General features: G+C 45.9%; 1 protein-coding gene across 1 annotated transcript; it reads right to left on the minus strand.

Moving 5' to 3' along the window:
* Positions 1–652: 652 nt before the first annotated feature.
* On the minus strand, positions 653–3,314 carry LOC118846093 (elongation factor 1-delta-like). The gene is made up of 3 exons (XM_036754280.1): positions 3,090–3,314; positions 1,306–1,591; positions 653–1,275 (listed from the first exon to the last, which is right to left on the minus strand). The coding sequence occupies exons 1-3, from the start codon at positions 3,312–3,314 to the stop codon at positions 698–700; spliced, it is 1,089 nt and encodes a 362-aa protein (XP_036610175.1). The 3' UTR covers positions 653–697.
* Positions 3,315–13,959: the final 10,645 nt, after the last annotated feature.

Consider the following 13,959-nt stretch of genomic DNA (forward strand, 5'->3'; position numbering starts at 1 on the left):
GGAAGAAACTTTTTCCCTGATCTCAGACTTTGCATTAGGGTTGAATGATTTCTCCTTTACAGCTATCAGAAGTAAAGAGTAGTGCTTCAGGTAAGCAGCCAGAAGCACGAAACCAGGGTGGTTTTCCCCTCCAATATTCTGGCTTGTGTAGCATAGCGCAAGAACTAGACAGGAAGACCTGGGTTCAGATCTTGCCTTTGATACGTAATCACATAACCTGGGCAAATCCCAGACCCCAGTACTCTAAGCAAGTTGCTGAGAAAGTGCTAAATGTATTTTTAGAGAGAGTTTCCTCACCCTGAGAATTCCCTATATTTTTTTTTTGGTCATTTTTCAATTGTGTCTGACTCTATCCGTGACCCCATTTGGGATTTTCTTGGCAAAGACACTGTAGTGGTTGCCATTTCCTTCTCCAGCTCATCTTACAGATGAGGAAACTGAGGCAAACAGTGAAGTGACTTGCCCAGGGTCACACAGCTAGTGTCTGAGGCCACATTTGAACTCAGCTGCTCCTAACCCCAGATCCTACACTGTATCCGTTGCACCAGCTGGCATCTGATCTGAATTCCCAGCTCTGGCATGTATGAAATTGATGTATTCTTATAACGTTGTCATTTGTTTCTCTTCTCCCAAACTTCCTTCCACTTCAGTATTTTTTTTTTCACCTCAGATCTCAGCCTTTATTTTGGTTACAGATTCACACACATTCAAGGGCCTTTTGGATCTTGTTGAAAGCAGCGATGTCAGCACTCTGCACATAATCTTGGAACTTGGCGATCTCCTCCTCCAGGATGTCTGTGCCCATCTTGTCATCCTCCACCACACACTGGATCTGCAGTTTCCGAACACCATACCCCACAGGCACCAGCTTGGAGCCTCCCCAGGCCAGTCCATCCAACTTTGCCATGTCTGTTTCATCATCCCAAGGCTTGACATCTAGGAGGATGGAAGACTTGGCAATCAGCCCTGGCCTCTTGGCCTTCTCTGCAGACCGCCAAAGCCACTCCTCCCGCAGTCGGGCTGCTTCTTTGTCCTCTTCCTCATCATGGCTACCAGACAAGTCGACATCATCATCTCCCTCATCATCCTCTGCCTTCTTAGAGGGTGGTGTGGTGGGTAGCCCCACCTTCTGCATAGGGAATACATGCTGAGTCTGAGGAGCCAGAGAGCGATTGGAAAGGGAGCATTTCTCCAGGGTACGCAGCCAGATTTCGAGCTTGGAGATGGTGAGCTGTAGGTACTGAATCGCACTCTGAAGGCTCTGGTTCTCTGCCTCTAGATTGGAAATTCTGGTGACCAGCTCACTATGGTCCCCACTGGAACCGCTGGAAGAGCTGGTGTTTGTGCTCTGTGGTGGGGAGACAGGCACAGGACCATTTGTCTGCTCATAGAGCTTTCTCTCTGCATCATCGTACTTGAATTTGTCAAACCAGGTCTTCTCATGCACCAAGAAGCTAGTTGCTAAGAGGCGTTTTCCTTCCCTTCCCACTGGCAGATGCCACTGGTTGCTCTGGTAGGGAGTGAGGAAGACAAACAGGAGCCACTCCGTGAGAAGGGAGGGCAGCAGCGAAAGGTTAGTCCCAAAGGCAATCTGGCAGGAAGCGGCGGGGAAAGGGAGCCGCTTCAGTATTTTTGTGCTTCCAATTTTTTATTCTCTCACAGACTCTACATCTTTGGGGCTGCTTCCTATGTGAGGCCTTTTCTGATTCCACTCCCTTCCCTGTCCCAGCTACGAGTGCCTTCCCCCAAAACTTAGTTTGTACTTTTTTTAAAATTCTTAATTTGATGAACACCAAATAAAACAATTATTTTAATACACACAGTAGAGCAGAAAAAGATGGTCCATGAGCCTGTGGATCTAACCTGCAGTCGCTTTTCCTTTAAAGCAGGTGTATACATTTTCTTGGTACTTATAGGTGGCATAGCATTCCACCTGATAGAATGGAAGCTCCTTGAGGGCAAGGGTCCTTTCATTTTTGTCCCCATCCTTAGTCCCTTTGGGCTCTTCCTCTTTATTGGGTTGAATTGAATTTTTCCGACCACTAGGTGGTGCCCACACCACAGAGTTGGGTAGCTTTTAAAATGGACTCCAAAGGATGGGGGAGTGGGGGGCGTTGTTTGTTTTTTGAATAACAGAGAGCCCCTCCTCCTGTTCTCATTTTCACTTCACCCTATCTGCCTTTAGGATCAGCTCCAAACACTTTCTCTTCTCCCCTCCGGACTCAGAGTAGAATTCCAGTTCCTCCATTGTCTTTTGCAGTCCTCTTCACCCTAGCTAAAAGTTTCCATGAAAAGAAGCCTGTTGCAGATTTCCACACCTAATCCAGGATTGGGAACTGCCTAAAACAGCTTTTTTTCTCCCAGTTTGTAACCAGCTTCCATAGGCTTTTTCTTCTCAGTGGAGCAGCTGCATCTGCCAAAGCAACCCGCAGAGCGCATCCTCATGGGTTAGGAGAAGGAGCTCTGTATCTGGAGTCAAAGGACCTGGTGAGATATGGTGCCTGGATGACCTTGGGCAAGTCCCTGTGCCTTTTTTGGACTCAGTTTCCTCATCTGTGAAATGGATGGGTTTTGATTAGGTCACCTCTGGAGTCCCTCCCCCTTCTAAGTCTTCAATTCTATAGGATGCAAGGTTTCACCGGCAGCTCAAGGGCCAGAAGGAACTTGAGAGCATCACACAGCCCTTCTCATTTGTGTCGTTGTGTTTCAGTTGTACCCGACTCTTTATGACCCCATTTGGGGTTTTCTTGGCAAAGATCCTGGACTGGTTTGTCATTTCCTTCTCCAGTTCATCTTACAGATGAGGGAATTGACGCCCAAGAAGATGAAGCGATTTGCCCAAAGTTATACAGAGTGAGCATCAGAAGTGGGATTTGAACTCAGGATCCTCTGATTCCAGAACCTAACCAGGATAGCTTCCACAAGCCTCCCGCTGATTCAGATTGCAACTCCTCCTCTAGCTATGGGCCTGGTGGGTTTCTGTAGCCAAAAAGTTTGGCCACTGGCCAACCTCCTGGGAAAGAACTCCCCTGCCCATGTCTCGGCTGGGCCCACAGACTGAACTCAGAAACGCGCCAGTGTGGTTGGACCTGCCTGAGTGTGTCCTGCCCCTGGCACAGCTGGCAGGAACCCGGGTCATCTCCAGGCCAGGAGGAGGATGCAGTGATGGCCTCCCAGGGCACAGACCCCTGGCTAGAGGATAGGCCAGTGCTCTGCTCCTCCCCAAACCTCCCTGGGCCTGGGTCAGAGCAGTAAGCAGGAGGAACAGTCTGTGCAGTCGACTCTTGTCTTTGCTTCCTCCACAGCTCGTCCATGTCACCGTCCTTTGTCACCTAGACCGGCTTCCTTCCTCATCCTGATGAGGGCCCAGTCTCTGGGAACCCCCTTGAATCTGGAATACAGTCTCTGGGAGCCCCCTAGAACCATCCTTGAATCTTCCAATTAGATCTGGCCTTCCCCTAAGGCCACAAGCCTCACATTATCATTAGGTCCAAATCTCTACCTAGCCTCACCCTTAATCCCATTACCTCACCTTGCCCTCCTTGGACTTCCCCTCAAGACCCTCCTCTGGTCACCCCAGACCACCCCTCAATCCCTCCTACAATCTTTGTGTATATAATCTCCATCTTGCCTCCATGAAGGTGCTCAGATTCAATCTAATTCAGTAGGTTGAATCTGGCCCGCTTGTGGAAACAGGTGTCACAAGGGGGGAAGGGGGTATTTCTTAAGACAGCCCATTTGTGGTGAATCCCTAATAAACTTTGTCTTTTCCCTTGGCTGAGAAGGCTTGAGTCGAATTCTTTCGGCAGGACCCGGTGCGTCAATATTTCGGGGTGTCGAGCACCCCTCAACCTTAAACCTCTTCAATCCCAATATCTTAACCAAGCAGAGCCGCCTTCTCCCAGGATCAGATGTGTCACCAACACTTAGCTTTTTGTCAAGAGAATGCAACGAAGGCTGAGTCTATCCGGTTGCTGTACCTGATTGTTGCGTAGAAGGCCCTGGCTGTAGTCAGCTCCTCTGTCCACACCTCGGCAAGAGCTTCCTAACTAGTCTCTCTTCCTCAAGCCTCTTCCACCAATCTGCCTACTCCTCAGAGAGGCCAAAAACATTTTCCTAAAGTGAAGATCTGACTGCGTCCCCCCTTCAACTCCATAAATTCCATTGGTTCCTTGTTATTTCAATGACCAAATTATGAATTCTAGAGTGAGGATGACCTGAGATCAAATCCAGTCTCAGACAGGTACTGTGTGGCCCTAGGCAAGTCACTTAACCTCTGTTTGCCTCAGTTTCCTCATGTGTAACACAGGGATAAATAATAGGATTGTTGTGAGGATCAGATGAGATCATATTTGTAAAGTGCTTAGCACATCGTTATTTATTATTTTATAATTAAATTAGTAGAATGAGTTTATAATTAAATATTATACTTAATACTTAGTACTTTATATTTGTTTCTTCCTTCCTTCTTCCCTCCTTCCCTTCCTTTCTTCCTCCCTCCCTCCATCCCTTCCTTCCATCCTCCCTCTCTCCCTCTCTTCTTCCTTCCTCCCTTCCTTCCTTTCTCCCTCCCTCCCTTCCTTCCTCCCTCCCTTCTTTCCTTCCTTCTTCCTTTCCTTTCTCCCTCCCTGTGTCTCTGCCTCAGGTTGTGAAATGCACTTCACAAGATGACAGGATTTGAGCACTAGAAGGGACCTCGAGGTCCAGCTAGTCTAACAGATACACCTAAAGAATCCCCACTATAACATAGTACTGGCAAATGGATCATTCAGCCTCTGCTTAAAGACCTCCAAGGACAGAGATATCCCTGCCTCTGCAAGTAGCATAGGACAGCAGCTATTGTGGAGAAATTGTTACTGGAGGTCAAGCTGTAACCAACCTCTTTGCAACCTCTTCATTCTGTCCCACTCCCAGCTCCTGGTTCTGCCTTCTCCGGGGCCAAATAGAACAAACCGAATCCATCTTCCACATAACAGATCCCTCGGATACTGCCTTTGAACATGGCTAGCAAGTCCCCTCCTGAGTCTTCTCTTCTCCAGGCTAACATGCTCTGTTTCTTCATGTGACTCCCATCTCTCATGGACTCCAGACCCCTCCCTATCCTGGTTGCCTTCCTCTGGACAATCCAGCCCATCAATGTCCTCCTTAATCCCTGGAGCTCAGATATGCTCCCATCCCTGTCTTAGAATCCTCAGCTTTCTCCCAGGGTCCCTCCCATCCAGCCCCGGTGTTCTCTGTCCTTAAAGTACCTGGAATTTCCTTCTGTCCCTAGATTGTGTCCCCCAGAAAAATGGAGGCATCAGGATGGCAAGAACGGTGTCAAGATGTGTCGAAAGCAGTTCCTTCTGATTCTAACTGGGGATGCTTTTTCCTTCCCACCATGCTTTTCACTCTTAGAAATCAAAATGGAGAGCCCTGTGTCGGTGAGGGTGTGCATATCATAGGATCATAGATCCAAGGACCCGAGTCCAGTCCTGTCATTTCACAGAGGAGGAAGCTGTTTCCTGAACAGGGGCAGCAACTGCCCGAGGTTTTAGAGGGAGCAAGTGAGCCAGCAAAGTGGTCACTGGGGTCTGTGGACTGGCCCTTTAACAGAAAAGTCATTGTTCTTTTAAGGACATTCCCCTCCAAAGTCCAGATGTTGATTCCGCTGAACATTCTCACGTCAGGAACATCTGTCGTCTTTTCAACTTCGTGGCCCAGCCTTGGATCAGAACAAACCAGCAGTCTCCTATACCAATGACTTCCCTGTATGTCTGCTTTCTCTTTTAAGGCTGTGATGGGATGAAGGACTGACTGGCACTCGCCTGTTTGCTCCTTAATGAACCCTTTCATCACAGAGTTTTTTAAAGACAAATAATGGTGTGGCTGATGTTTGTTTAGCACTTTACAGAAGGCTTTTGGTGCATGAGCTTGCTTGCTCGGTCCTTCCAAGGAGTCAGGGAGGTGGCTTGTTCCCATAGGGCTTTAAGGTTTGCAAAGCATTTTACATATATTATCTCATTCGATCACAACAACCCTTTGTTTACAGATGAAGAAACAGAGGGTAAGAAACATGGAATCACACAGCTAGTGGGTGTCTGAGGCTGGATTTGAACTCAGGCCTTCCTGACTCTAAGCCTGGTGCTCTATCCACTGAGCCATCCAGAAAACTGTACATAAGAGGAACTCACAGTTTCATATACAATCCTTTTTTCTGTTCTACTCTGTATATATAAATACTCATTTTATTTGCTGTTTGTCCAGAATGGTTGATCTGATTCACAGCTCCACCAAAAGTGCTACTATCTATGAGTGCAAGGAGACATGATTCTGAAAGGCTGCCACCCTTTCTCCCACTACGCCCACTCTGTCTGCCTCTCTCCTTTACATCTCTGCACATACTCTAGGCAGATAGGTTGGTAGCATAGTTCTCACAGAGCTGGTCTTGGAGTCAGGAATTTCTGTGTTCAAATCTGGCCTCAGACACTTGCTAAGTGGTGCAACTCAGGGCAAGTCACTTAGCCCTGTTTTCCTCACTTTCCCCAGCTGTAAATGGGAAATGACGGCACCTAATTTACAGGTTTGTTGTGACAATCAAATGAGGTAATATTTATAAGAAAAAAATGTTTTAAGTGCTTAGCATGGTGCCTGGTTCATGTAGGTGCTGTACAAATGTTTATTCCCTTCCCGATACACTTTCATGAATCACCTGGTAGCTGACTCTCTGTTTGTTGTTGTTTAGTCATATCCAACTTTTTGTGACCTCATTTGGGGTTTTCTTGGCAAAGACACTGGAGTGGTTTGCCATTTCCTTCTACAGCTTATTTTACAGATGAGGAAACTGAGGCAAACAGGGTGAAGTGATTTGCCCAGGGTCACACAGCTAGTGAGTGTCTGAGGCCAAACTTGAACTCCGGAAGAAGAGTCTTCCTGACTTCAGGCTGGCACTTTATCCACTGTGCCACCTAGGTAGGGTTTAAAAGGAGAACAAAAATTGGATGAAAAAATCATTGCTTCATTTATTTAAAAAAAAATGTTGTTTGACATGCAGGTATAATACAGCCACCCAAGGAATGAGTAGAAGGGCCAGATGAATTTTCTGTTTAGTTTGCGTCATCGTTCAGGTTACAAGTTTGTGATATCACAGTTACAAACTCTCCCAGACTTCTTTGACTAAAAAGCACACGTCTTCCTCTGATAAGATGCATCTAGGAGGGAGGTGGACCAGATGGCCGATTTTCAATTCTCAGATCTTTTAACTGTTTGAACTATTCATGGTGTGAGTTTCCTGAAAGGATTTTAGCAGCTTGCTGGCTTTCAGGTGCTCCCCTTTCAGGTGCCTGGACCCAGTCAGGGGTAATTGGCGGTCTCTGAAATCCAACTCATCAGCCAAAGAAAGACAAGTGGAGTCTGATTTGCTAATCCTTAATGGACAATAGCCAGTTCATGGATTCTGCCTATCCCAACAAATATTAAATGCCCACTGTGTACAATGTGCTATGCTAGGTACTGTGGGGTAAAAATCAGCCCATGTTGCTCTCTCTTTTTAATCAGCTGCTCTGAGTAAGATGCCCCTCCCAGGATAAGCTCATCATCACCTCTCAATTTACCTCCAGGAGGCCTAACTGAAAGCTTGATTGACACCACCCACCTCTGTCAGCCTCCCATCCCCTCAGACTTCCTTTACAAAGGGCAGGACTCCTCCCCTCCCCCCATCCTTTCTTATTTCCTTTTGTGTGTTGTCTCCTCCAATTAGATTGTAAGCTCATTGAGGGGGCAGGGAGTATTTTTCAAAGTAATTGTATCCCTAGCACTTAGCACAGGGCTTAGTAGGTGCTTAATAAATGTTGATTGGATTGTTCTCTGCTGACTCACCCTGCAGAGCTGGTTAGTTGGATCATTATGCTATCTTACCGTTGTATATCAAGCTTATTTCCAGACAAAATGGACCTTTTTTCTTTTATATCCCACACTATTCCTAACAGAACTAGGTATAGAATAGGCTTTCAATACCTACTGTTTGGTTAACAAATGGGCTTTGGGGCATTGGAGCAATTGAGAAATTTCTCAGGCTGTTTCCAGTTTTAACCAGGGCCAGCCTGGGCAACCAGGAGTCCATGCTGTGGGAAAAACTTTATTCTATTGCTTGGAAAATCTTAGTATTCTATTGTTTGAACCTAGCCTCATGTGGCTAGAAATCATCTAACCCAAACTCGTGTTGACCTCAGGGACCCTCCAAGGGAGCATCAGCCAGGAGAGCAAGACTCAGTTTTTAAATCAACCACCAAACTACTTTAGCCTGGTTCAAAAGGAGCCTAAAGGGCAAGGGGGTAGGAAGGAGACACGAGCCCACCCAGGAGGCCCCAGGCAGAGGGCAAAGCCCATCACTTTTTTATCAGCATCTTTAGCTCCAAAACAAGAAGCAGCAAGGTAACAAAGTGAACCCGGGGTCAGGAAATCCTGAGTTCAAATGTGGCCTCAGATAACAACTAACAGCGTGACCCTAAGCAAGTTAGCTGCCTTGTGTCTGCCTCAGCATTCTCATCTGTAAAATGGGGATAATAATGGTACCGGCCTCGCAGCATTATTGTAGGGATCAAATGAAATATTTGCAAACCTTAAAATGCTATCTAAATACTAGCTATTTTTATTGCTTGAAAGATGCAGTACAGTAAAACTCTCCAAAGAAGGCACATTTAATAGTATGTCTTCAGCTTTCTTTCCAAAGGGTTCTGCAGAGACTGCATTTTCAGGAACGCCAACTGGCACATTTTAAAAATTATTATTTCTGAATACTGACCAGATTAGACATGCAAGTAAGAATACCAATTCACTCCCCCTCATTTATACCAGGCCAGTCTCTCAAGAGAAGAAAGGGTCACTTCTGGAGACATTAATCTGGAAGGGCTGACAGCTCACTAAAAGGCATCATTACTTATTCTGGAGGACCAGTTATTTGGAAAGCCATTAGAGACTAAATGATCTCTTTTCCTCTCAGAGGAAGGTCTATCAGCTGGCCAATGTCCAACCGTAGCTGGTGCATTTGTAGAGTGTTCTGGAGTTGGCCTTTCTGTTCTCAAGCTAATTGTATTGTCCTTAAAGGCTCTTAGAACATCTAAGGTATTAAAAACCTATCTCAAGCTTAAGGATGAAAGTATGAGCATGTTAGCTCTCCCCGGTCCAAGAGTACTACTTCAAAGTGCTCAGTTCAAATCACGAGGCATTAAGGGCCTGCAGTGTGCCAAGAACTAGGCTGGATGCTAGCAGTACAAAGAAGAAAATGAAAAACCCCTTCCCTCAAGGAGATCATATCCTCCTAGGGAGAAATTATAGATAAGCAAATATAAAAGAAATGCAAATTAGTATCAGGATAGAAAGAAGACTAAAAATAGCAGTGGTGGGAGGGGGATCAGGAGACGCTGGGTGCAGGCAATGACATTTGAGATGAATTTTGAAGGGAACGAAGGAGGGAACAGATTGTAGGCTTCCAGGCATGGGGACAGCCTGAGCAAAGGTGTGGAAGCTTGTGTTTGTCCTTCATTTTCAAAGAGGACCAGGGCATGAGGGAAATGATGACATGACATGTGTTGACTTTGATTTGAGTGAAGGAGGGCTGTGCAAGGTCACCAGCCTCACTTTTTCCTCTAGAGCCATCTGGGTCCAGTGGCCAGATATTAATCAGGATGATGGGAGATGGCCCAGGATGCAGGAAGCTGGAGAAAAAATGGAAACCAGAGCCTGTATTAACAACCCAGCTAGCAGCTTCTGTAGGGGCGTAAGATGCACCCACAGCCAGCACCCAAGAGGCTGCCAGGACGCCGGGAAAGCACAGGTTCTTTTTATCTGCTTAAACAAGGAAAGCACGGTAAAGGGTTGGCCAGCTTACTTTAATCCCGCATTCAGTTAGCATACAGACAACATTCATTTAGTTCAGGGGAAAATGCCAGCATTCAGTTAGCATTCAGTTAGTTCAGGGGAGCAAAGAGACAAGCATCAAGAGATATACCAAATACAGATTCATTCACGTACTTCAGGGGAAAAAGCCAGCACCCTGAGTTTCAAAACATTCATTTAGTTGAGGGGAAAACAAACCAGCACCCCAAACCTCAAAACCAAAATACAAACAATTACAAATATCAACAGACAGACCCAATGCAATTCATAGTTACCAACATCTGGGCTCGGCCTGAGAACAAGGGCTGGCCCAGAGTCATGCTCCCCATTGCTCCCACACCAACTGGAAAAAGAAAAAGCGGTCCTCAAGCTGTCATCTCCCCTCTTATAGAGTTTTCGACATCATCAAACACCGCCTGAATGACCAGGGCCGATTGGTTCTTGACTTGGCCCCTCCCCCTAGCGTAGACCAGGTTAACACAGCTCCCCTCAGCCAGCCCCATGACTCATCACACAGGAAGTTCTCTGATTCCTGGCATGGTCGCTGGGCTTCCTGCCCCGGAAGAGCAAGCCCCAGTGTCCAGGGAAGCTCAATGAGGTAAGCTGAGTCATTCAAAGAAAACAAAGGCCATTCTGGTTACAGAGCCACCAGTTAAATCAATACCAATTAGCATGAGTATCCAGGTGCCAACACAGAACTTACTCATTTTTGGTTCTTGGATACCAGTTTGGCGATGGACTGTTAGAAACATACTTACACTGTCTAGGAATAAACAATACTCGTTGGGGATCCAGGAACATGTTAGTTATATTTTACATTTATTTGGTCTGAATAAATGGGTACTTCCCCTGAACAGAGTACAGTACAGGAGAGTACAAGGACTCAGATGGACGCCAGTCCTTTTATCGAACCCCACTTCAAATCTCCCGCCAGGCTCTTCATTGGCCAGATGCAACCCCCTGACTCATGCCCTCCTCAAATGGCTCGTTTAAGCAGTACAAGCCTCTAACCTTTCACCTGACCAGAGGCCTGGTCTCTGCTAGAACACAGCTTTGATTAGAACTAGTTCTAATCAGTCACCTGACTTCCATTCTGCTAAAGTTGGGGGCAGGCGGAGGAAGAGGGATACTTTCAACTCTGTGAAAACAAAACTGCTCCCCTCATTTCTTACATGGACCTTAGCCGAAATACAAACAACATCTACAATGTAACTGACCTGTTCATTTTTGGGGTTTTTTTTGGTTTGTTTTTTTTTTTTTGGCAGGGCAATTGGGGCTAAGTGACTTGCCCAAGGTCACACAGCTAGTACATGTGTCAAGTGTCTGAGGCCAGATTTGAACTCAGGTCCTCCTGACTCCAGGGCCGGTGCTCTACTCACTGCGCCACCTAGCTGCCCCTCTGCGCCACCTAGCTGCCCCTGACCTGTTCATTTTTGATGGGGTTTAGACTGTGGGAGCCCCCTCGAGCTCCCCTTGAACCTTCCCACTAGATGAGATGTTTGCCTGGGGCCATAAGCCTTTCATTATGGCTAGGACCAAATCTCTAGGCTAGGTTACTCTTAACCTAGTGTAGACCTCCATTGTTTGGCTAGTTTCCACCCTTGATCCTATCAAAGTGTCCATGTCCAAATCTGTTATCCTTAAAATAGCCTAACCCTACATTATCTGTTATCTCCAGGTAGCTTTTGGCTACTTCCCACCTTTAATCCCGTTCCTGAAGTCTAACCACTAGTTAACACAGTCCCATCAAGCTCCTCCTTAGACTTTTCCTTAAGACCCTCCCTAACCCCTCCTCCTATCACTCCAGGACCACTCTAGATCTCTCCCACAATCTTTCTCTATATAAGATCCATCTTGCCTCCATGTAGGTGCTCAAATTCAATCTCCCTCAGATTGAATTTGACAGGCTTGTGAAAACAAGCATCACAAATGGTGATGTTGAGGATTGGGGAGCTGAGGTCCAGGAACCCCAAGAGTGGAGTTCCCAGACAGGGTCATTGAGAGGGAGTGCCCCTCAAAGACCCGAGTACTGGAGAGGGTCAGGGCATCTGGAATGAATTCACAATCTCAAACATTCTTTAAGTCAAGGTGGCAAAGATTTATTACACTTTACAGTGGGCAAGAGTTCTTAGGGAACCTGCAACCTTACAGGGGCACAGGGAAAGTTTAAGTACGAGATTTGGGGGCGAAACCTGTCAATTAGGTGTTTTGGGATGGGATTAGGGATGATTAAGGGGTGGTCAGTTCTTAAAGGAACATGCACTTTTTGTATCTACTGCACAGGTGTATAACCTAGAGTTCACTGGGAAATAGCCCAAGGTGGGGATACCTGGGGGTGTAGTTTTGACTGTGAAATGTCACTAAGTCAACCAAAGGTCTGGGCTGGCTGAAGGTATCCAGGTTGCTTCCATCAAATAAATGTCTTATTAGACAAGATGAATGTAAGGGAGTGTACATTTGACTATGTCTAGGATACATATCAGGAAGGTCAGTAAGTAGTAAATATTGTCATGTCCTAGTGCACAGCCAATTAGCAATACACAAGGAGACCATACTAACAAATTCTATATGTGCAGCTGGCCACAATATCAGGAGGAGAGATAAGTGCTCTGCTAAGGCATGCTGCCCTTGAACTGGAAAGGAACTGCTAGGGCCAATGCATTGAAACTAGGGAGAGATGTGGTTTTAGAACTGGGGTCCAAGCACAGGCACCCAAGCAGAGGCTAAGGAGAAATGCTAGAGTTAGGATCCAAGCACAAGCACCCCAGCACCCCATCAGTAAGATTTCTTAAGACAACCCAATATGGCAAACCTGTAATATACTTCGTCTTTCTTTGGCTATGAGAAGACTTGAGTAGAATTCGTTCGAGTAGGACCTGGCATGTCAATATTTTGGGATCTTGAGTACCCCTAAAAACATGCTTCTCTAACCTCATCAGTGTGATACCCTTACAGAGAGATAATGGAACCATGCCCAGCTTCACTGGGCATTTCTGGTCATATAATATCAATTAAGTTGGGACTTTTTTTTTTACTGTTTTAGAATGATAAATTAAGTGTCTTTGATTGAGCCTTACTAGGTGCAAAGCCCCAGGCCCAAACCCCTACCTACCAGGTGCTAAGCCTATGTGGGTGTGAAGCCTTCAGGGTCCTATGGGGAGCTGCTAAGACCAGAGCCAATAGTAGGAGCCTAAGTTCTGGTCACTCAGCTGACATTTAATGACAGCTAAAGAGTGTATAAAAAGAGAGAACAGAGCTATTTGCTGGAGGCTCTGAGCCACAGGAGGAGTGGTGTATAACTCTGGGCCAGCCATTGTTATAAGCTCCCCAGCTCCTGGACTCAGATGTTGATGACTTCTTGGTAACTATGAATTGTATTTGGTCTGTTTATAGTGTATCTTTGTAATTTGTCTGTATTTGCTCTGAAGTTCAGGGTGCTGCCTTTTTCCCCTGAACTAAGTGAATGATATATGTATATGTTGGATTGAAACAAGATTGTTAACCCTTTAACATTGCTTTCCTTAGTAAAGCAGATCAAAAGAACCTGTGCTGGCAGCATTCTTGTATTCTTGTTGTTGGGCTTGTGTTGGTCTTTCACCCCCACAGCAGCTGCTAACCAGAATTGTTGCAATAGGTCATTAGAGAATAATAACTGGCTAACATTCAAACAAATGGAAAATCTCACCAATGTGCCTTTTATCCCATGTGTTCTACAGCGCTCCAGAGGTTTGATATTGCCTTAGGAATCTGCCCTCATCTTCTCTGGGGCCAACACAGCTTGCAATTAAGCAGTACCCTTGTCACTCGGTCACTCAATAAGCATTTGTTAAGTGCTTACCAAGTTACTGGGGATACAAAGAAAGGCAGTTCCTGCCCTCAGTCTAAACAGAGGAGATAACAAATGTATACCAACAAGCTATATATAGCTATATATAGGAAAAATAGGAAAGTTTGTAAAAGATTCATCATCTTTTAAAATTCCATTCTATTTTATTTTCAGTTCCAAATTCTCTACCTCCACCTCTCCCCCACCCACTGAGAAGGCAAGAAAAACAAAACCCATTACAAATATAACACTCTGAG

The sequence above is a fragment of the Trichosurus vulpecula genome, chromosome 4 (assembly GCF_011100635.1).
Source record: "Trichosurus vulpecula isolate mTriVul1 chromosome 4, mTriVul1.pri, whole genome shotgun sequence".
In the NCBI taxonomy this organism is placed as follows: Eukaryota; Metazoa; Chordata; class Mammalia; order Diprotodontia; family Phalangeridae; genus Trichosurus; species Trichosurus vulpecula.